Source organism: Takifugu flavidus, chromosome 16 (genome assembly GCF_003711565.1).
Source record: "Takifugu flavidus isolate HTHZ2018 chromosome 16, ASM371156v2, whole genome shotgun sequence".
In the NCBI taxonomy this organism is placed as follows: Eukaryota; Metazoa; Chordata; class Actinopteri; order Tetraodontiformes; family Tetraodontidae; genus Takifugu; species Takifugu flavidus.
Window position 1 is genome coordinate 10,249,888 of NC_079535.1, and position 17,611 is coordinate 10,267,498.

Genomic DNA, 17,611 nt, shown 5'->3' on the forward strand with positions numbered 1-17,611 from the left:
TATGGATTATGTTAATGTGGTATTCCTGCTCCCTTTTGGTGCCCGTCTGACATTACAGTAACCTTTGCACATTGAGCCAACAGTAACTGCGGACGGTTCATTGAGCCCGGAGACGCACGCACGTGCATGCAAAACGGGCACGGCTGCGCCTGGAGATTACCTGCGAGCAAAGAGCTACTCACTCAAACTGCAATGACGTCCTTCAGAGGAATCCTAAGAGCAAAATACATTTTTAAAAAACCCAGCAAATTCAAGTACCACTGCGTTCAAACTCATGAAAGTCTAAACTCCGCCCACATATCCTCCACAGGTGCTGCAGCTTTGACCATGACCGCTGTGCACGTGGCGCATGGACAGGAGGACGTGGTGTGAAGCCACTCAAGCTTTGGAAATGTGAATATATATAAGAGACGGTGATATTTACAAATAAGGCCATTCACAACCTCCCTCTCTCTCCCTCTGTCTCTCTCTCTCTCATACACACGCACACACACACACACACACACACTCACACACACAGGCAGGCAGGCTTCTTTAATAGATGTCTTTGTTTTGATCAAAAAGGAAAAAGATAATCCTGTAGCTGGAAAAAAATGCTACAAAAGACAAAGATTTAGCACATGACTAAATGTGGATGGGTGGAGGAGACTGAAGGATCTGTGTGTGTGTGTGTGTGTGTGTGGGTGTGAGTGTGTGTGTGTGAATGTGTGTGTGTTCTTGTACATGCTACACAGTGAAGACACGTGCATTTCACCAACTATGTGGGGACATTCCGGCTGGTCCTTGCAACTTCAGGCCTGTCCGAGGGTCAGCAAAGGATTTTCAGGTTCTGGTCAGAATTAGGAGGGTCCTCATAAAGATAGAAATGCAAATGGGTCCAAACACCCCCCACCAAAAAAAAGGCTGCGTTGTCTGCATACTATCTTTTTTTTTTTTTCTATTTTTGTCCCTCGGTGATTCACACAGTGCTGGTGCTGTTTGGTCACCCCCGCCCCCCCCTCTCCCCAACCCCCCCGAGCTGAGAAAACAGTCCCGCCGTGCCAGCGCTGATTAGGATCAACCCGAGCCAAGCAGCGAGACGTGTGACTGGAGAGCACAGCCCAACGTTTCCAACGCGCCGGTCCTGATAGGAGCGTTACTCAGAGAGAAGCAAATAAATAAACCAATGGAACCAATGAAAAAAGGCGTCCGGTCGGCTCTCCCAGAATGTCGTTTACATTCATTAACATTTTTCCCAACCTCCCGTCATTCTCTGCCCGTCCGTGGACAAGTGTTTCAGTGAAAACCGGGAGTAAAACTGGGGATGAAGTATAAATATTCAAGAGGAGACACACGGGCTGTCGGAATATTTCTGAACTGACTGCTGCTCTCCCTGGAGGCTGAGGGAGCTGCTGAGAGATATCGAGCAGATAAAAGAGGAGAGGCCATATTTAGAGGGAAAAGACAGAACAAAGACGCGTCTGCATACGGAAACGCTGGATATTTGAGGAGAGAGTAAAGCTCAGCAGATATAGAACCGTTGTGCGCCCATTCAACTAAAACAGAGGGAGGATAAGGGAGATCAAGGTCGCCCCCCCTCCCCCTTCCCCTTCCCCTCCTCAGGAGCTCCACGTGGCTAATTAGCATATGTGAAGGTCAGCGTGGTGGCAGCGGTGAAGGGTGCCACCTCAGCACCCACGAGACCTGGCACTCTGCCAGCCACACACACACACACACACACACACACGCACACACACACACACGTGCACATTCACGGACCAAAGGGAGGAAACCTAATATAGGAGGTGTTGTGCGAGAGGCGAACAGCTCATAAATACTTTTCCTACGCTGACATTTGCCAGAGTTCAAATACTGATAAGGTCTCGGGTTCCATCCGCGGAAGTCACGTTTTGGAATCTCTGGACGTCGAGGAGAGAAGAGCGCGTCCGCGTTTCACAGCTAGCAGATTTAAATGAGGCTAACAATAACAATGTTGATAGCGTCACGTGGCGTCATGTTTTCTTTATGCGCTGTAAAAAAAAAAACCACTAAAATAAAGCAGTTTTAAACAGGATATAGAAAATTCAAATTCTGCTGTGTGCACCGTTAACCTTCTTCCCAAAAAAGTGCTTGTGCTCTGATTTTCCTGCTCCCTCCTGACAAGTTCAGACATCAGAGAGGGGTGAGAAACAGCTGACAACATATCAGTGCCCACTCACGGTAATTAAATTCTTTCTTCGGGGCATTTTCGCATCAACTTTTAACTCCGGGTGATGCAGCGGCGCCAGGAAACGGAAAGAAAGCTCTGATTATTTTATTTGCTAGCTAATAACGCGCTCGCAGTTTATCCATCGATGCAACAGGACGTCGTGCCATCATTTCTTTTTTAAAAGTCAGAATTAATTGGCGAGTTGTTAAAAAAAATAAATAAACAAAAAAACAAACCCACATGCAGACCGGGGATAACCTAAGACTGCCAATTACCTTTGCAGGCTGTGTTTCATCTGAGGAAGATGAAAAAGGCTGTGCAGGGGCCCTTATCGAAAGCAACAGAGCAAATTAAAATTGCACTCTGCTGCTGCTAATCAGTGCTGTGCTGGCTGGCCAGGGCGGAGACATAAACACAACAACGTAAACAACTGACGGGGAAGTGGGGGGGGGGGGGGGGGGGGGGGGGGTACCAGGGGGTGGACGAAAGGGCTTCCTCCTTCCCCTTGGCTGCACATGCAGTGAGCGAAGAGACGCGCTCAAGGACGCTCACAAACGACCTGAACACCCAAACACGCGCGCGCACTTCCTGCCCAGACACCGCGGGCTGTCCGTCAGACGCGGGAGGTGCACCGTAAATTAAAATCCGACGGCCACAATCAGGCCCATCACCATGCACAAAGCTCCCGAGATAACCGCATAATACAATGTGACATTGATGCATCGCAGCCATTATAAAGTCTTTGTTGGTATCACACTAATAATTCATAAGAGAGAAATGTAAACAGGACGCAGCCGAGAACCCCGCAAGTAGAGTCGTTTGGAGGTAAGTACGCCATGAAGGATGGGCCCGGCTCTGCGTCTGTGATAGTCACAACGGCGGAGCTTTCCTTTTAAAACACTGAGCATTATGGTGATGCATTTGTGGACGCCTCAGATATCCATCTTTTTTATTGGGCCAGACCTGAAAAAAGCTGCTTCCATTCTGATTTAAGCAACAACGCTGCTTCCGACTTGCTGGGCCTTCATTATTTCCCCACTAATTACTTTTATTGTTCGCTGTGAATGTTCTATAAACGCACATTAGCAGCGGACCGCGGTTCCATGCAGGGCCTTGACGTGGGAAACGCTGCTTGGCTTGTGATGTAAGACTGGAGGCTGCACAAGCTGGGTTATATCAGCGCCGGGAACACGCCCTCCGCCGACAGAGGTGAGCAGCTCAACCCTGAAGATTGCCGCTTTGTCTGAATCAAATTGGTCACAGTGACTTAAAAAGAGAACAGAACAGAGAACAGGACGGCGGCGGGTTCCAAAGAGAGCACGTTCCACGCGCACTGCTGAATAAAGTGCTTCACATCTCCGTCTGATGTGTGCGCGCGTCCACGACACGCACCGACGGCGGCCTGGCTCTTTCAGCGAGTGCCCAGACAAGCGAGTGCACGGCGGGGCGTTCGGGATGTGGGCCGCCGCGTAAAAGAGGTGCACTCATTCCGCTCGCAACCTGCTCCCGAGGAGAGTCTGTGGGAGGGGAAATGGAATTTGAAAGAGCGGGGAAACTGTGCCAACAGGTGACAGAAGCGTGCGCCGACCAAACGCGCTCTGAAGTGAAGCGCAGTCATATCACGGGGCCAATTTGGAAGGCAGCATTATGCCTTTCTCACACAGCCTGCCAGTGCACAGAAGAGCTGTGCTGCCGCTCCGGATATGAATTAAACATTGGGCTTTTGTAGCGTGAATATACTGCTGCTGAAATGTTGATAAGGCGAGAAAAGTCGGCGGCGCATGCACTTACTCCTAAACTGAGAAAATATTTTAAAAGCCTTATAAAATGCCGCATGTAAGCCTTATTGTGTTTGAAATTAGCGGCGCCGAAAACAAGACAGCGAGGCTGTGAGTTTTAGCAGCCACACGTGTTAGCAGTTAGCAGCTACGACGGGTTAGCAGAGCCGCCTGGTAGCAGGGTCGGATTTTAAAATATAAAAAGGAGCATCTTCAAAGGCCTCTGCTGAAGGTGCACTGGCGTCACATGAAGGGGGATTTTAGGATCATTAATACTGCCGTCCACACGGTGGCGCCGACCCGGTGTTTTGCTGCCAGTCTGACAGGAGTCGCAGAAGAAGAAGAGTCAGCGTCACAATCTGTTCGCCGCACCAGTGTTCTGTTTTGCCAGATTGCGCCGTCGCCACTGTGTAAACAATGTCACAATCCTAACGTCAAAACTGACTGTAACTGTTTGTGCTGGTTTCCTGTCAGGAAATACGCTTCCAACACGGTTCCGAGCAAGAATAAAACAAAGCTCCATATGTCAAATAGGAACGTGATCATATTTTCTATTGTGATTCTGTGTGCGATTGTTTTTTGAATTCCTGATCAAATATGATCTAATACAGCCGACCCAACAGTGGATTCTCGGCGTGAGGCTAACTGCCTTTGACTGTAACGATGTCAGCTAATGAAATGCTTCTGTCTTGCACGAGGCAAACACACTGAGCTATGCACCACCACCTTGCCCTGCAGTCGTCCAGATGTGCCATCCAGCAGTGTGAATAATTTAGCGCAATGTAAGCAACCCCAAAACGACAGCTCGCCACGAGGAAATCTGTCCCTTCGCTGGCTAAATTGCTAAAGTTCTGAAGCGGCGGGGGCCCTGGCTGAAGGTCTGCCTGCCGTTGACGTGACAGTGCAGTCAAGTCCGGGGGATACCCGGCGAAATCCGAGGTCATTCCTTTAAAACAAGGGTGGTGGTGGTGGTGGTGGGGGGGTGCTGACAATTACCGCCATTTACTCGCCGCTTTAGTTATTACTGCTGATGTGCCCTTGAGCAAGGCGGTGAACCCCAGCTGCACTACGCCGACAGATGTCAGCTTGTGGGGGTCTGCTGTGGAAAACTGCGACTTTTGAGCATTCATGCCATATTCTGAAGAGCTCCACATCGGAATGCAACAGAAACAATAATTGAGACTCCAATCTGGCCGTGTTATACAAGGGTAGAAGGACATGACCACGTGGGTTTGACTGATTGGACATGGGGAGTCAAAACCTTCATAAAACTTCCATTATTGCGTTGGATGTCTGTCCAAGTATGGACGATTCCCACAAGACCTGAATGCAACACCCGGCACCATCTAAGCGTCTATGCAGGAGTGTATTCGGCGTAATGAGGCCACAGAGAGCCGAGCCGAACCGATGATGGACCGGCTGTCAACTGTGAAATATTGGACGGTTTACCTTCACTCTTCAAGGTGCACAAAAACAAAAACGGGGGAAAAAAGCGTGAAGCGCTGCAGGCGGACGAGAAGTGCACACATACACACACACACACACACACACACACACACACACACACACCAAAGGACTGACGGTGGAGGACGGACTTCCGTTTGATTTTACGAGCAGATGAACACAAAGACATAATAAATGCTGCAAACATCACCGTGTATGGCCCCGCGTCTCTCGGACGCGCTCAGCCAGACGCGCGGAAACACAAGGCGGCTCTAAAACGGGTGTAAAACGCCACTCAGCACAATTCTGATAATATCCACCCGGCAGTCGAGTTCATGCTTTATAATACAGATCAAAGATGGTAATGTTTTATGCATTAAACGTGGGTTTTCTTTCCCTTTTCTCATAAAAAGCTTATTTCTGGAGTGTATCGCTTTTTTCCACAAGTAATAATTGGATCATACGGTGTATTGGCATTGATTTGAGAGGAGATTTCCACGGATGCGCAAAGCTCTGTGGCGCGCGGAGCAGCGGCTGTCTGCAAAAGTTTGAAGAACTCACCTGCGCTCTGCCGAGGCCTTGCCCTCCGTTCCCTGGGCTCATTGAATGCGGGTGATTCCTCTGCTGACCCCCCCAGCCGTGGGCCGACGAGGCCCCGAAGTGGGGCCCCGCGTCTTTCCCCAGTCCCATGCTGGCCTGCTGCTGCGTCGCGGTGCCGCTGTAGTCTTGGTACGCGGCGCTGTAACCCCGCAGCATCGGACTGGGGGACGTGAGCAATTGGTTAAGGGTCGGGGTGGCCCCCGAAGGATGCTGCTGATGACCACTTTGGCCTGGGAACCTCTGGAAACCACCGGAAGGAGGCCCCAAGGCAGACTTGCTCAGGTTTGAGGAGTTGCTGCCCATCATCATGTTCCCAGGTTGCCGGCATCCAGAGGGGCCCATCATCCCATAGGCCCCTCCGCCGTAGCCCGCCCGATACGCAGGGTACTGGTTATACTGGCTGTTGTGGTACCCTGATTCGTGGGAGTTCTCCATGCTGTTGTGTGCTGATGAGTGCGTTATACCCATCCCACCGCCTTGTTGCTGTTGTCCGCCATGTTGGTCGTAACAAGGCCTCGGGGTGTAATAGTTGTTGTTAAACTCAGAGTTGTTGCTAGTTGGCCCCAAGTTGGAGTGGTCGTACCTGGCACCCATCATCCTCTCCGCGGGTTTACAGGTGAGGTCACCCTCACCTTTTCCTGACACGTGCTGCTGCTGTGGCTCCCCCTGCCCCCCCAACAGGTTCTCTTTCCCACCGTGGTGTTGGTGGTCCATCCCTCTGTCCCCGCACGGTCCCTGGCCGTTGTTACTGGTGGCGTTGGTACTTTGGAGCTGCCGCTGCTGCGCCTGCTGCTGCGGCGGCGCCTGCTGCTGCTGCTGCGGCGCAAACTGGCCGAATTGCGACGGCTGCGGCTGCTGCGGCGACGGCTGAGACTGTGGGGGATCTCCGCTCCCCGCACATTTCAGCTTATGGTTGGCGATCAAACCCGTCTCCATCGAGGAAGTGGTTGAATTAGTCGAAGCTGGCGCGGCCGTGAGGTTATTCCCATCCTTGTCGCGTCCGTCCGGAGCGCTGTGAGTCGCTGAAGTTGAATGAACCATGTTGAGCTCGCTTCGGCGGTGATGGTCTACATTATTCAGAGTCCCATCTCCAGCACTCAGCATCGGTCCAGTCCGCTGAACGCTCCCTCCTCCTCCTCCTCCTCCTCCCGATTTCCCCGAACTGAGCTCCGGACCCAAACTGCTGGATAATTTCTTATTTTTGTTGTTAGTTCTGGTCGGAGCCGATGCAACTTGCGCGGCCATGGTCACTCCAACATCTCAGCGCGCAGTGACAGCAAGCCCCGACCAGCCCTGCGAGCAGAAAAATAATAGGAGAGGGGGAGAAAACACAAGCTGGGGAGTGAAAACGTATTCAGAGCTCTGCTGTAGCGCTGGCGTCGCTGTGCTGGCTGGGAAATGGTGCGTCAACGAGGCTTCATGGTGAAAGTTTCTCTGCCAGGTTTAAACGAAACTTTTCCTCTTCTCCCCTCCGCCTCTCCTCCATCCCGGGTCTCGGTAATGTGTAGCAGCGTCTCCCGGAGCCCTTGTGGCCCAGCATGGCATTAGAGAGAGCGGGCTCTACCAGCTTATCCACCTCCAGGGCTCCGGCGCGCCGCACACTGAAAATCCGGACTGGAGTAGCGAGCCATTACGCGGGGAACGTTTGGAGATTTCTGCTTTTAATCGGACTTTTGCGAGTGAATTTTGGGCCACAGACGACACATTTATGACAGTGTATCTTAACTTGCCACGGAGACGTTGCTGACTTTAATATATATTAGACTTCCCACGGTGAACGCGCGTTCGAAGGTAAGGGAACGCAGTCACGCCACAACTTTAAAGTACGTGTTACTTTTAAACAAGCAACTCTGGCAGATCGAGTCTTTCCAAAATCCGCACACGGTGCTCCTCGGAGGATCCTTCAGGTAAAACCCCTCCGAGCTGCCGCTGGGGTCTGCTTGCGCGAGTTTCCGCGCAATTATCCAGGTCTGATTTTTCCAATTCCCACCCTGCCTGTCCCTCGGCTCAAGACAGTCCTCTGCAGCTCTGACAGGAGTCGGACACGCACACACAAGCTGTGCGCAATAACGTTGCCATCGGAATAAGAATGTAATCGCACTTTAGAGCCGCTAAAAACGTCAAATCTGCACCAGAGTCCGTCCCCAGCGTGCCCCAATCACCTTTTTTAGACCGACTAATGCCCATGGAAATGTCACTAAATGTAATTTAGGAGTTATTTTAAGTCTGTAAATAAAATGCTACATCCTTTACTTTCATCGTCTTATATCTAAGAAGAAAAGAAATAATCTCTTGGCTGCTGTACAGGACCACACAAGACCAAAGTAAAAGATATAACACATGCAAAATAGTGCCGGGTAAAGAAAGCTGGAGTGTCTGTGGGGACTTAAATGAGCAGAGGGTCCGCTTTGATGAGCTCAGATGCGTTTTGATCAACAGAGGGAGCTGCGGATGAAGGATGCGGAGGGGAGCCAGGGGTGGGGTGAGCTGGATTTGGGTGAGACTTGTGCACAAGGTTGGTTAAAGAAAAACGGGATCATGACGACCTCCAGCAAAGAGGTGTCACTGGTGCAGGTGACGTCAGGCACAGCAGTGGAGATCAGCTTCAATTAATCTGATTGTTACTTTGAGTCAAACACTGTTGGAATAAAAAAAAATTATACTCTCACAGCCTGTAGTGCAAAACACACCCCCACGAAGTCACGTCCATGACAATGGGAAGACCCCTGCTGGCCAAAAAGAGACATTACAAGTGAGAGCTCAACCTATAGAGAAAAGGCAGAACCAAGTCTTTTGTTTCAACAGACTCCAGCCTGAGTGGCCCTATGTACATATATTTACAAATGATGCCTAACACCAAGAGACTTCTGCCCACTTTGTCAAACAGAAGCCTTCACGCTGGAGAGAAATAAAAGCAAATGAGAAGCCCGATACCTTTCCCAACCATTTGCCTTTATGAGCCCATATGGTAAAGGCTCTAAGCTTTAAGGCTGTCAAGGTCCAAGTACAAAGTCTCCCCGGTGTTCAACATTCAGTGTAGCCGGGCTCAGCCTATAGCATCAACAGGACCAGATGGCTTTTTATCTTTTAGGACACCCTGAGAAGACATTGGATTTACATCCTCTGTGCAGGCAGACACTGGCTGCTGCTGGCGCACCTGTCCGTGCGCGTTTATTCAAAACCAGATCTCCTTTAATGATCAAGAACGTCCTCGTGTTAGCGGCTTCGCACACCCTTTTCTGATCAGGACAAGCCTCTTCCACACCCTTCCCGCGCTGGGTACTTTGTGCACATGATTCTGGTTCCTATCGGTGTCCCAGATCAAAGCCTTCGCTCTGATCTCATCGGAGGCAACACTGACGCTGACAGGGAAGGAACCGGGGAGCATTAGCATATTCCATGATGGCGACCAGCTTTTCAAGCCGTTGCCTCGGCTGCAGCTCTGGGTGTGCGCGGCGGCGGCGGCGGCTTTTGCAACTCTAATTTCCCTCTCTCGCTCATTAAAAAACCCCACTGTTCTCCTATTAATTCGCAGACACACTGATCTGTTTGAATGGCAAAGATGGGTGGATGTGTGTGTATGTGTGTGAGACAGAGAGGGGGGAGGGAGGGAGGGAGTTGGAGGAGGGCAATGGCTCAGCGCATTTACATTTATGTTTAATTTATAACCTTCAGGGGCCCCCTGATGCAGCAAGATTGAAACAATAACTCCAGACAAACACAGGGAAGAGTGGAGGAGGAGCTGGAGGAGGGTGGCTGGAATTAAAAACATACAGATCTGGGATGGTATGTGCTTTGCATACACATGTGAGCATGAGGACGCTGTTACTGCCGGTGCATGTGGATGCACTTCATCTGTGCATCTGCATCTAGGTCTCTGAAACTCTCTCTCTCTCTCTCTTACACACACACACACACACACACGCATACACACACTGACAGAGGTCTCCTATCCGCTGGAGGATAACATGCCATGGTGAGTGTCTGTCAGGAAGAGAGCTGGAGTGTGTTGCGAGCTAGTCTGCAGGGATCTCCCCCTTAGCAGCACAGCAGACAGCAGCAAAAGCCTGGCCAAGCACAGAAAGTGGGTCAGCCCAAAACACACAAGACTACCGTTCACACACACGCACACACGCACACACAGCGTGTTCATTCGAATGCAGCCACAGTGTCACTCTGTGGGTGTTTAAAAGAAATAAGAGAGGAGAGAGAAGGATTGCCTGCGTGAGGGTGAGCGTACATCTTAGGGTATGGTGCTGTACATGCGTCGGTGCTGTTGATGGGTGGGGGCTGTTTTTGTGGAAGATGAAGCGTGCTTGGCTGAGACGGAGAAGGAGGGGAAGAGCTCGCTATTATGAGCGCCCAGTATGGAAGTGCATCAAATTGATCCATGGTCTTTTCATTTCAGGCTTGGATAAATAACAGCATTTGCATTGATCAGTCTACAGAGCCAGACGAGGATGGGCTCGGGAGCACGCGGAACGCGCGTGTGCGCCCGGAAAAAAAACCCCAAACCCCCCTGCGCCTCTTATCCCAACGTGGCTCCTTGCAGAGCGGAGGGCCTCGGCAGGGCCCTACAGACGTTCCGCGATGGGGAAAACGTTCTCAACAACACTTGAGAGGAGTGGATGCAATTGTGTCCGCCCGCATGCGGAACACAGAGAATCGCAGAATTCCCAGGACGCGGCACGCTCTATTTATGTGTTATGAAAAACATGACTCAAAAGGAAGCAGAAAACAGCTCTGCTCTACTTTTACTGTCAGCCATCACGCGAAGTGTGAAGAGGATGAGAGTGAGACACAGACAGGGAGAAGAGAACAGAGGAGAGTGATTTTCTTCATACACAGATAGTATCAAGATGGTGACAGGGGACCGGGCTCTCAGACACCCCCCCAAACATACTTCTTTCCCCTCCGCCTCCACCCATGCTTGTCATTGCTCCTCTCCCCCTCCCGACTAGAGGAGTGTGTGAAGTGTCCCCCGAGAGGCAAAGATCCAAAGACGGTATTTACAAGATCCACACCGAGCCCACTTTTAACTGCCTGTGAAGAACTTCTCCCGCCGCCTTTGATGTACAAACCTAATGGGGAAGCGCACGCTGGCAGTCATTGCATATGTTAGCGAGGCAATGTGAGCGAATCCGCTAGCACGGTGAGGTCGTCGAATGCACGCTGCTCGCCGTGCACGAGCACTTAAGGCGCTGTACGCTTTTGCTGCGTCGCTGCCCTCGAATAAGTCACCGTCAGGAGGGCGGCGACGAGGCAACTTTGCTAGGAAATTAGCCGCACTGGCAAAGAAAGACACGCTCAAGCTGGACTGGCTCCAATCATGATCCGACAATAAAGGTTACTGAGCTATAGAGGAATTCAAAACCAGTAATATCATCATTTATCCATCTGCCCGTGCTGGATTTCTTTTTAAACCAGAGGGCTTTTTGATAGGATCAGCATCAACCAGGAAGTTAGCAAAGCCATTTCTTTAAAATCCTATAACCCCCTGCAGCCTGTCTAAAGCTGATTTTTCTTGCTCTGCTTCCCCGGTACAAGAGTTCTGGGGGGGGGGTACTGACAGATGGACACTGGCAAAAAAAAAATGATGTCGAGGTAAATCATGCAACTTTTATATTTAATTGAACAACAGCAGAAAGATGGAAAGGTTTGTTTAAAAAAAGAAAAGAAAATGGGCATTTGGAAGGATTTGAAAATTGGGCTAATTAGGTTTGTGTTTTGTTTGTTGTTCAAGACTCATGATCAAAGTGATATTTCACCAATTTGTGTCAGCTCCAGAGGAGAAGAGGAGATTGGAGAACGCAGCCTATTAATCTCCCCAGGTTCCGTGTGCTGTACATTAGGCACAGTAATCAAAACAAGAAAATTATGAAAAATGAAAAAGTGTTGATCAGAAATTAGACAAAACAGACGACTTCTTATTAGCAACTACATCTGACTCGATGGGTGTGTGTGTGTGTGTGTGTGTGAGAGAGGGGTGTGAATACACACACTCGCTCCTCCCTGCCTGGTGTGAGGAGGGAGAAAGAATCAAAGTAACGTGAACGTCTTGACCCAGGAGCTGAGAGTCTGAGCGCCACCGCCTGTTTTGATCTTATCTAATATTTATGAATAATTCCTTGATATTTCCTTTGCTCTGTGAAGCTGTCCGCTTCTTCAGCGTTACACAAGGATTTCTTAGAGGAGCTGTGGCGGAGATCAAACGAGGCCCTGGCTGCAGAACACAGAGGACCCAGAGCGCGCACACACACACACACACACACACACACCCATCACTGCCTCTCTGTGTCTTCACCTGTAACAAGAGAAGTTTCCAAAGTCGTTGGCGACCGCCTGACCAATAATGGATTCCGATGTATTTCACTATCTCTTCGGAGGAGTCAAGTGTTCTCAAACATGTTATTTGTGTAAAGTGGCCTTGTTCCGGGGGACCATTGTTAGCCTAATGGTGGGTATATGACACTAAGACTCTAATTATGGACACCGGCGATCAGCCTTGATAATATTGCGAGCAAAGTGGGTAATTTGCGGCTGCTGTATTGAAAGGGTAGAGGGGGTGGCGGGTGGTATGAGGACGGGCTCGTGCGCGCGCCTGTGTGTGTGCGTATATGTAAGACTGATGTATCGTCCGGTACCCTGATGGTTTCTCACCACGTAACAGGACATTAATGGAGACGGCGTATTACGCTTCCCGCCCAATGAAAAGGAATGTTCTATTACATTATGGCCCATCAACAGGTGATTTCTCACCCCTCGATAGGCTTCAATGGAGTCCACTCCTATTTCATAAAGTGCCTGCGCGGCGCAACTTAAGTGCCCATTCGTCTTATTTAATACAGATGCTGCGTACGGTTGACCGCCGCTCACAGACCGATGGATTGTTTGTCGCTACACTCACGATTTCTCATAACTTCAACGATAAAAATCGACTCACGTGATTTGATGTAAGGATTTGAATATAAAAGCAATGACAACCTGGCGGCGGCGTGACCCCGGGCCGCGGTCGACGCGGACGGGTTGCGCAACGCTCCGGGCCTGGTCTCAATCGCGTATAATGATGATTACGGCGAGAGCAGGCAGCACTGGCGCCGGCGCCACTCCTGTGCCTATTCTGTCAACAGCCAAATTCGAAATCCGTCTCCCCCGAGTCGTCTGTCCAAACAATTAAAATGGAAGCTCTTTGTAGCGTCACGCGCAACGTGTCAGTCGGGGAAATAAAAGGAGCCACGTGCGTCGGGGCGGCACGCCGCCAGGCCTTTTCCTCGCAGCCCCCACGGAGGCAGCGCCGGGGCTGTTCAAATTTTAAATATGTTTTGACACCAAATCAAGAGTCGCTCGCCATTATGGCGACGAGGTCCCCCCTCCTTTTTTCCCCCTGTGATCACTTGTTAGACCCCAAGGTGACGAGGCGGAACCGGCGCCGCGCCGGAATATTCTCTTTGCACGTTCTTTGCCTGGTGTTTTGAAGCAGATCTGGGAATCAGTCGGCACTTTTGAGATGTCATTTCATAGTAAGATGGGAGCTCTGATCTCTCCACTTCTGAGGCTCATGGAAAAAGGCACAAATGATCAATGAGGATTCCTGCGCCACTCGCCGGGATTCATCCGCCTCGGATCCTCTCCTCTGGTGTCCAAAGCCGGGTTTGCCGCTGTTCCTTCCTCTGATTACTGACATCTCTGTGGATATTGAGCGTTTTTCAAACAGTTCTGAAAATGAATGAATGGATCGGATTATTGTCCTTTTCTGTCTGTTTGAAAACTGGAGGTTTTCCGGAAATCGGATCGCGGAATGGAATAAATTTGACCAAACGCGGTCAATCAAAAAGGGCCGTAATCTCATCTTTTTGTCGTACGACAATGGCCTTATGTTGCATATAATGTATTTTCCTTTCACATTAATACGCTTGAGTGGCTTTAAACATAATGGAAAGCGAGACTATTTCATGGGCTTTCACTGTAATCCTGAAGAAGAAATCCTTAATCTCCCACCAAACAGAGGAGAGGGGTTTTTTAAAGTGAGACCCCAATTATGACCAGCCCCAAATTAGCATGTTTAACACAGCAAAATGTTTTAATAAAGTATAAAAGCAGGGCGGCAGAAAAACAAAAGCCGACCGGGTAATGAGATTATCTCCGCCAGGCGCCCAGTGCACATCATTGTAGTTCAGACAAATGGAAAAGATTATAAGTCACATTCAAAACAGCGTAATCCGTGAAAGACTCCTGATATGATTACTTTCCATTACGTTTGGTGACTGAGTGCGATGGATTTATCTGGAATCCTGAGGAGTCTTTAAAGTGCGGTCGGACGTAAAGGCAAAGAGCCAGCTGAAGATTAGTCGCATCCATCTGCGATAAGCTTCAGAAGTTTGGCCACAAACTGAGATAAACACAAATCTGAAGACCAGATGATGTAATAAGTTGTACGACAGCTACAGATCATCCCTGAAGATGAGGAACGATCGGAGCAGGGGAAGCATTAACGCTCGGCACTGAAAAAACACCCGACAAAAAACAAATCAATTACACCTTCCCGGCTGCTTAGACTGCTCGAGTATTTCTAATCGGTGGTGTAGGTATTACTTCTCTTGGGCAGATTATGGCCTTCTTCATCCCTGACCTCCCCTTAGTTCCTGACAAGGTCAAACCTCTCCCATTAGGGAGAACGAGACCTCGCCTTTTGCTGGAGAAGTATCCAAGTCGTACATCATGAAGGTCAGTGGCTGCATAATGAACTGGAAAATGTCAGTTATAATATTTTCAATTTAAATAGTGAATTTTCTGGCAGAGTGATATTTACCCCTACATGCCTGGAGTGGGGAGTTCCCTTAATCCGGTTTTGTGCGTGAAATTGAGTCATATGTATCGGGAAACGGATTTCCTGGTCCCATAGACGACTTTAATTGCTACATTCTTCCTATACAACAACCGAAGCGTCTTCATCGGGGCAAAAAATGAGCAGGGAAAAACTGTAATAGCCTCTTTCTGGCACACAGGTATGTTTTAAAAAAAAATAATTTTTTTATAGTGTGTAAGATGGCTAACCGCTAACGGAACAGCTAAAATATTGGTGCTGAACAACACGGCCGCGAGCATCTGCATCAGATCAGGCTCATCTGACTAACGATGCCGCTCCTGTTTACTCCAACACGGCGAGAACGCTTCAAAAATGACAAAAATTCACAACTGACACTGCAGCCAAGGAGAAAACATCCACCGAATAAGGTAATAAATGCATGATTGACGTTTCCTTAATGCCAAAATAAATGCCTTCTGAAGTGACATTGCAATTACTAATTATTAGTCTGATTATTCACATTTTCCAGCACATTCACGCATCAACAGGAATGTCAGCGGCTGCATAAATTAGTGCGAAACTTAAAACGGGAGCGCTGACAAGGCTGAGATGACAAAAGGGCATCCAAAGGAGAATGTTAATAATGATTCCTCTAAAACAATTTCCATTAATTTTCAGCCATCCCACCAGGGAGTAATATCTACATGCCCGAGGCAGGTTTAAATTGCATAGTCTGCCTGAGAGAGGAGACGATGACTCCCTGGCGTCCAGCTGCTCTCATCAGAACAGGAAGGCCTGACAAACCCCCTCAAGACTGGTGCCACAATAGTGGAAGCTAAGCTGTTAGCGCAGCACCGAACTTGCAGACAAACGTGCTGAATGTTCACTGTTGGAAATGATGAAACACGGTAACAATAACAACGCATGAGAGACTGAGGCGGTTTGATCTGATTTCTCCACGTTTACCCACAGTGCACTGCGCTGCTCAGGGAACACACATAATGCCATCATTTCATATTCTGACTCTGTGCCAGGGAACATGTCAGCTGGGCATTGGGTCGCGTACCCTGTCGCCACGCGAAGGCAAAGCTGGGGCCGGGAGTTTTGCTGAGAGGGGAGGGAACGCAGCCAGCTAATGTCACACAAGCTGCATCAGGGAGCTCCTCCTCTACCTCCAACCCCCCCAAACAAAAGCCTTGCATGTCCAAGGCGCATCTCTACACAGCCAGTGTGAGGTGACTTGGCTGGGTGACACTGAGCGGGTCTCCAGAGTGTGGGCACACCTGGCAGACTGTCAGCGGACAGGCGGCTTGGAGAAAGGGGAAACAGGATGGGGGAGGGGGGTGGCGCTCTGGGATATGGTCATGCTTTAAACAAGAGATGCTTTAACATGCACACGGCTAGTCAGCAAGCGTCAGCTTAGGCATTCTAGCAGAGCACCAGCAACCTCTGAATCTGTGGTCTGCTAGGTGGCGCTAACTCTTCCAGCCAAGCAGCCAAAGAAAGCTGCTGTACCTCAGAAACCAGGCAGCAAACCAGGTTTTAGCAGCAAGATGCAGACGTGGTGACAGAGACGTCACTTTAAAAGCTCGTCACATTGTTACCTCCCCTCTTTTCAGTCCTACTCCATTCTAGCCTCCCTCTGATGATCGGGAGTTGACCTCTGTTCCATTGTGTCCAGATTCCTCTCCAGATGGAGACCCCTGGGGCACGGAAAGAGCTCCCCCCCAGCCTAGTTTTGAGTCTGACTGGCATCTACACACATGAGCATGTCAGCACGGCTTTATTACAACTGTTCAGACAACAGTGTGTGAACGCATTATAAATACACACCTCGTAATGTCTTTACCACATCTTGAGTGCTAAACCACTGAGCTTGCGCTCTTATTTTTTCTATTTTCTCTAAAGAATGCCACCTAGTGGCCAGTTCTGATGACCAAAAGCACAAACAAATCTGACCAAGTGTGATTCTGTGATTTAAAACACATTAAAAAACAAATATGAGGGAAAACGTGGAAGCAAACATCTGTGCTTCCTGCCACACTCTCCCACCCGGATCAAACCGCAGAGCAAAAACAAAGCTTCCGCCCAATAAAACTTTTCTAATATCCTGTCCCTCGCCTGCTTCTCTCAGGGCCTGGACGTCTCATTTGCAAGTGATGGCCAGAAGAAGAAACGGCTGCCCACCGGCAGGTCTGCCAGAGAGGCTCGCTAGGGAGTGTGTGCACACACACTTCCAAGTGTGTGTTGATTAATATCGGGAGGGCAGGCCAGCACTCCGGCTCCGACAGTGAGAGCGAGAGAGGACAGTTCTTTTCACTGCCATCTAGGGAGAAAGTCTGCTGGTGGAGAGGGTAATGAGCCAGAAACAGTCTGAGAGGAGAGAGGGAGACGGGTAGAGGAGTAGAGGAGCGGAAGAGGCACAAGGGCAGGACGCAACCTCCTACCTCCCCACAACCACCACTGCCAGCCTACTTCATACACAACCTCCAGTCAATCGCTCCTTTCCCACACACAGAAAATCGAGCACCATCGAGGCTCCTCTCTTTGTTTTTTTCCTTTCTCCTCAACATTGGACACCCGTTCCCTCATTCCGTCTGTCCGGCTCGCTGTCTGGTCCGGTCCACATCACACGCCGACTTGAAAGATACATTTGTGTGCACGCAGGCCTGCAGAGGCTGGCCACACGTGCGTCCTTTACATCTGTGCTGTGGTCCGTGGGTTTGCTCGCTAATTTGTTTTATTAAACTTAAAGAGCAGAAAGAATAAATAGGGTACAGGGAGCTGAACAGAATA

General features: G+C 49.7%; 1 protein-coding gene across 2 annotated transcripts in view; it reads right to left on the reverse strand.

Annotated features, from left to right (window-relative positions):
• arid1b (AT rich interactive domain 1B (SWI1-like)) overlaps nucleotides 1-8,260 on the reverse strand; it is a 124,550-nt gene extending 116,290 nt beyond the window's left edge. Inside the window, exon 1 of one of the 2 annotated variants that reach the window (XM_057058278.1) lies at nucleotides 5,971-8,260. In XM_057058278.1, the coding sequence (XP_056914258.1) occupies nucleotides 5,971-7,254 (1,284 nt within the window). In that variant the 5' untranslated portion in view covers nucleotides 7,255-8,260. The remainder of the gene's footprint in view (nucleotides 1-5,970) is intronic. The other variant, XM_057058279.1, reaches the window with a different exon arrangement.
• Between the last annotated feature and the right edge of the window lie 9,351 nt (nucleotides 8,261-17,611).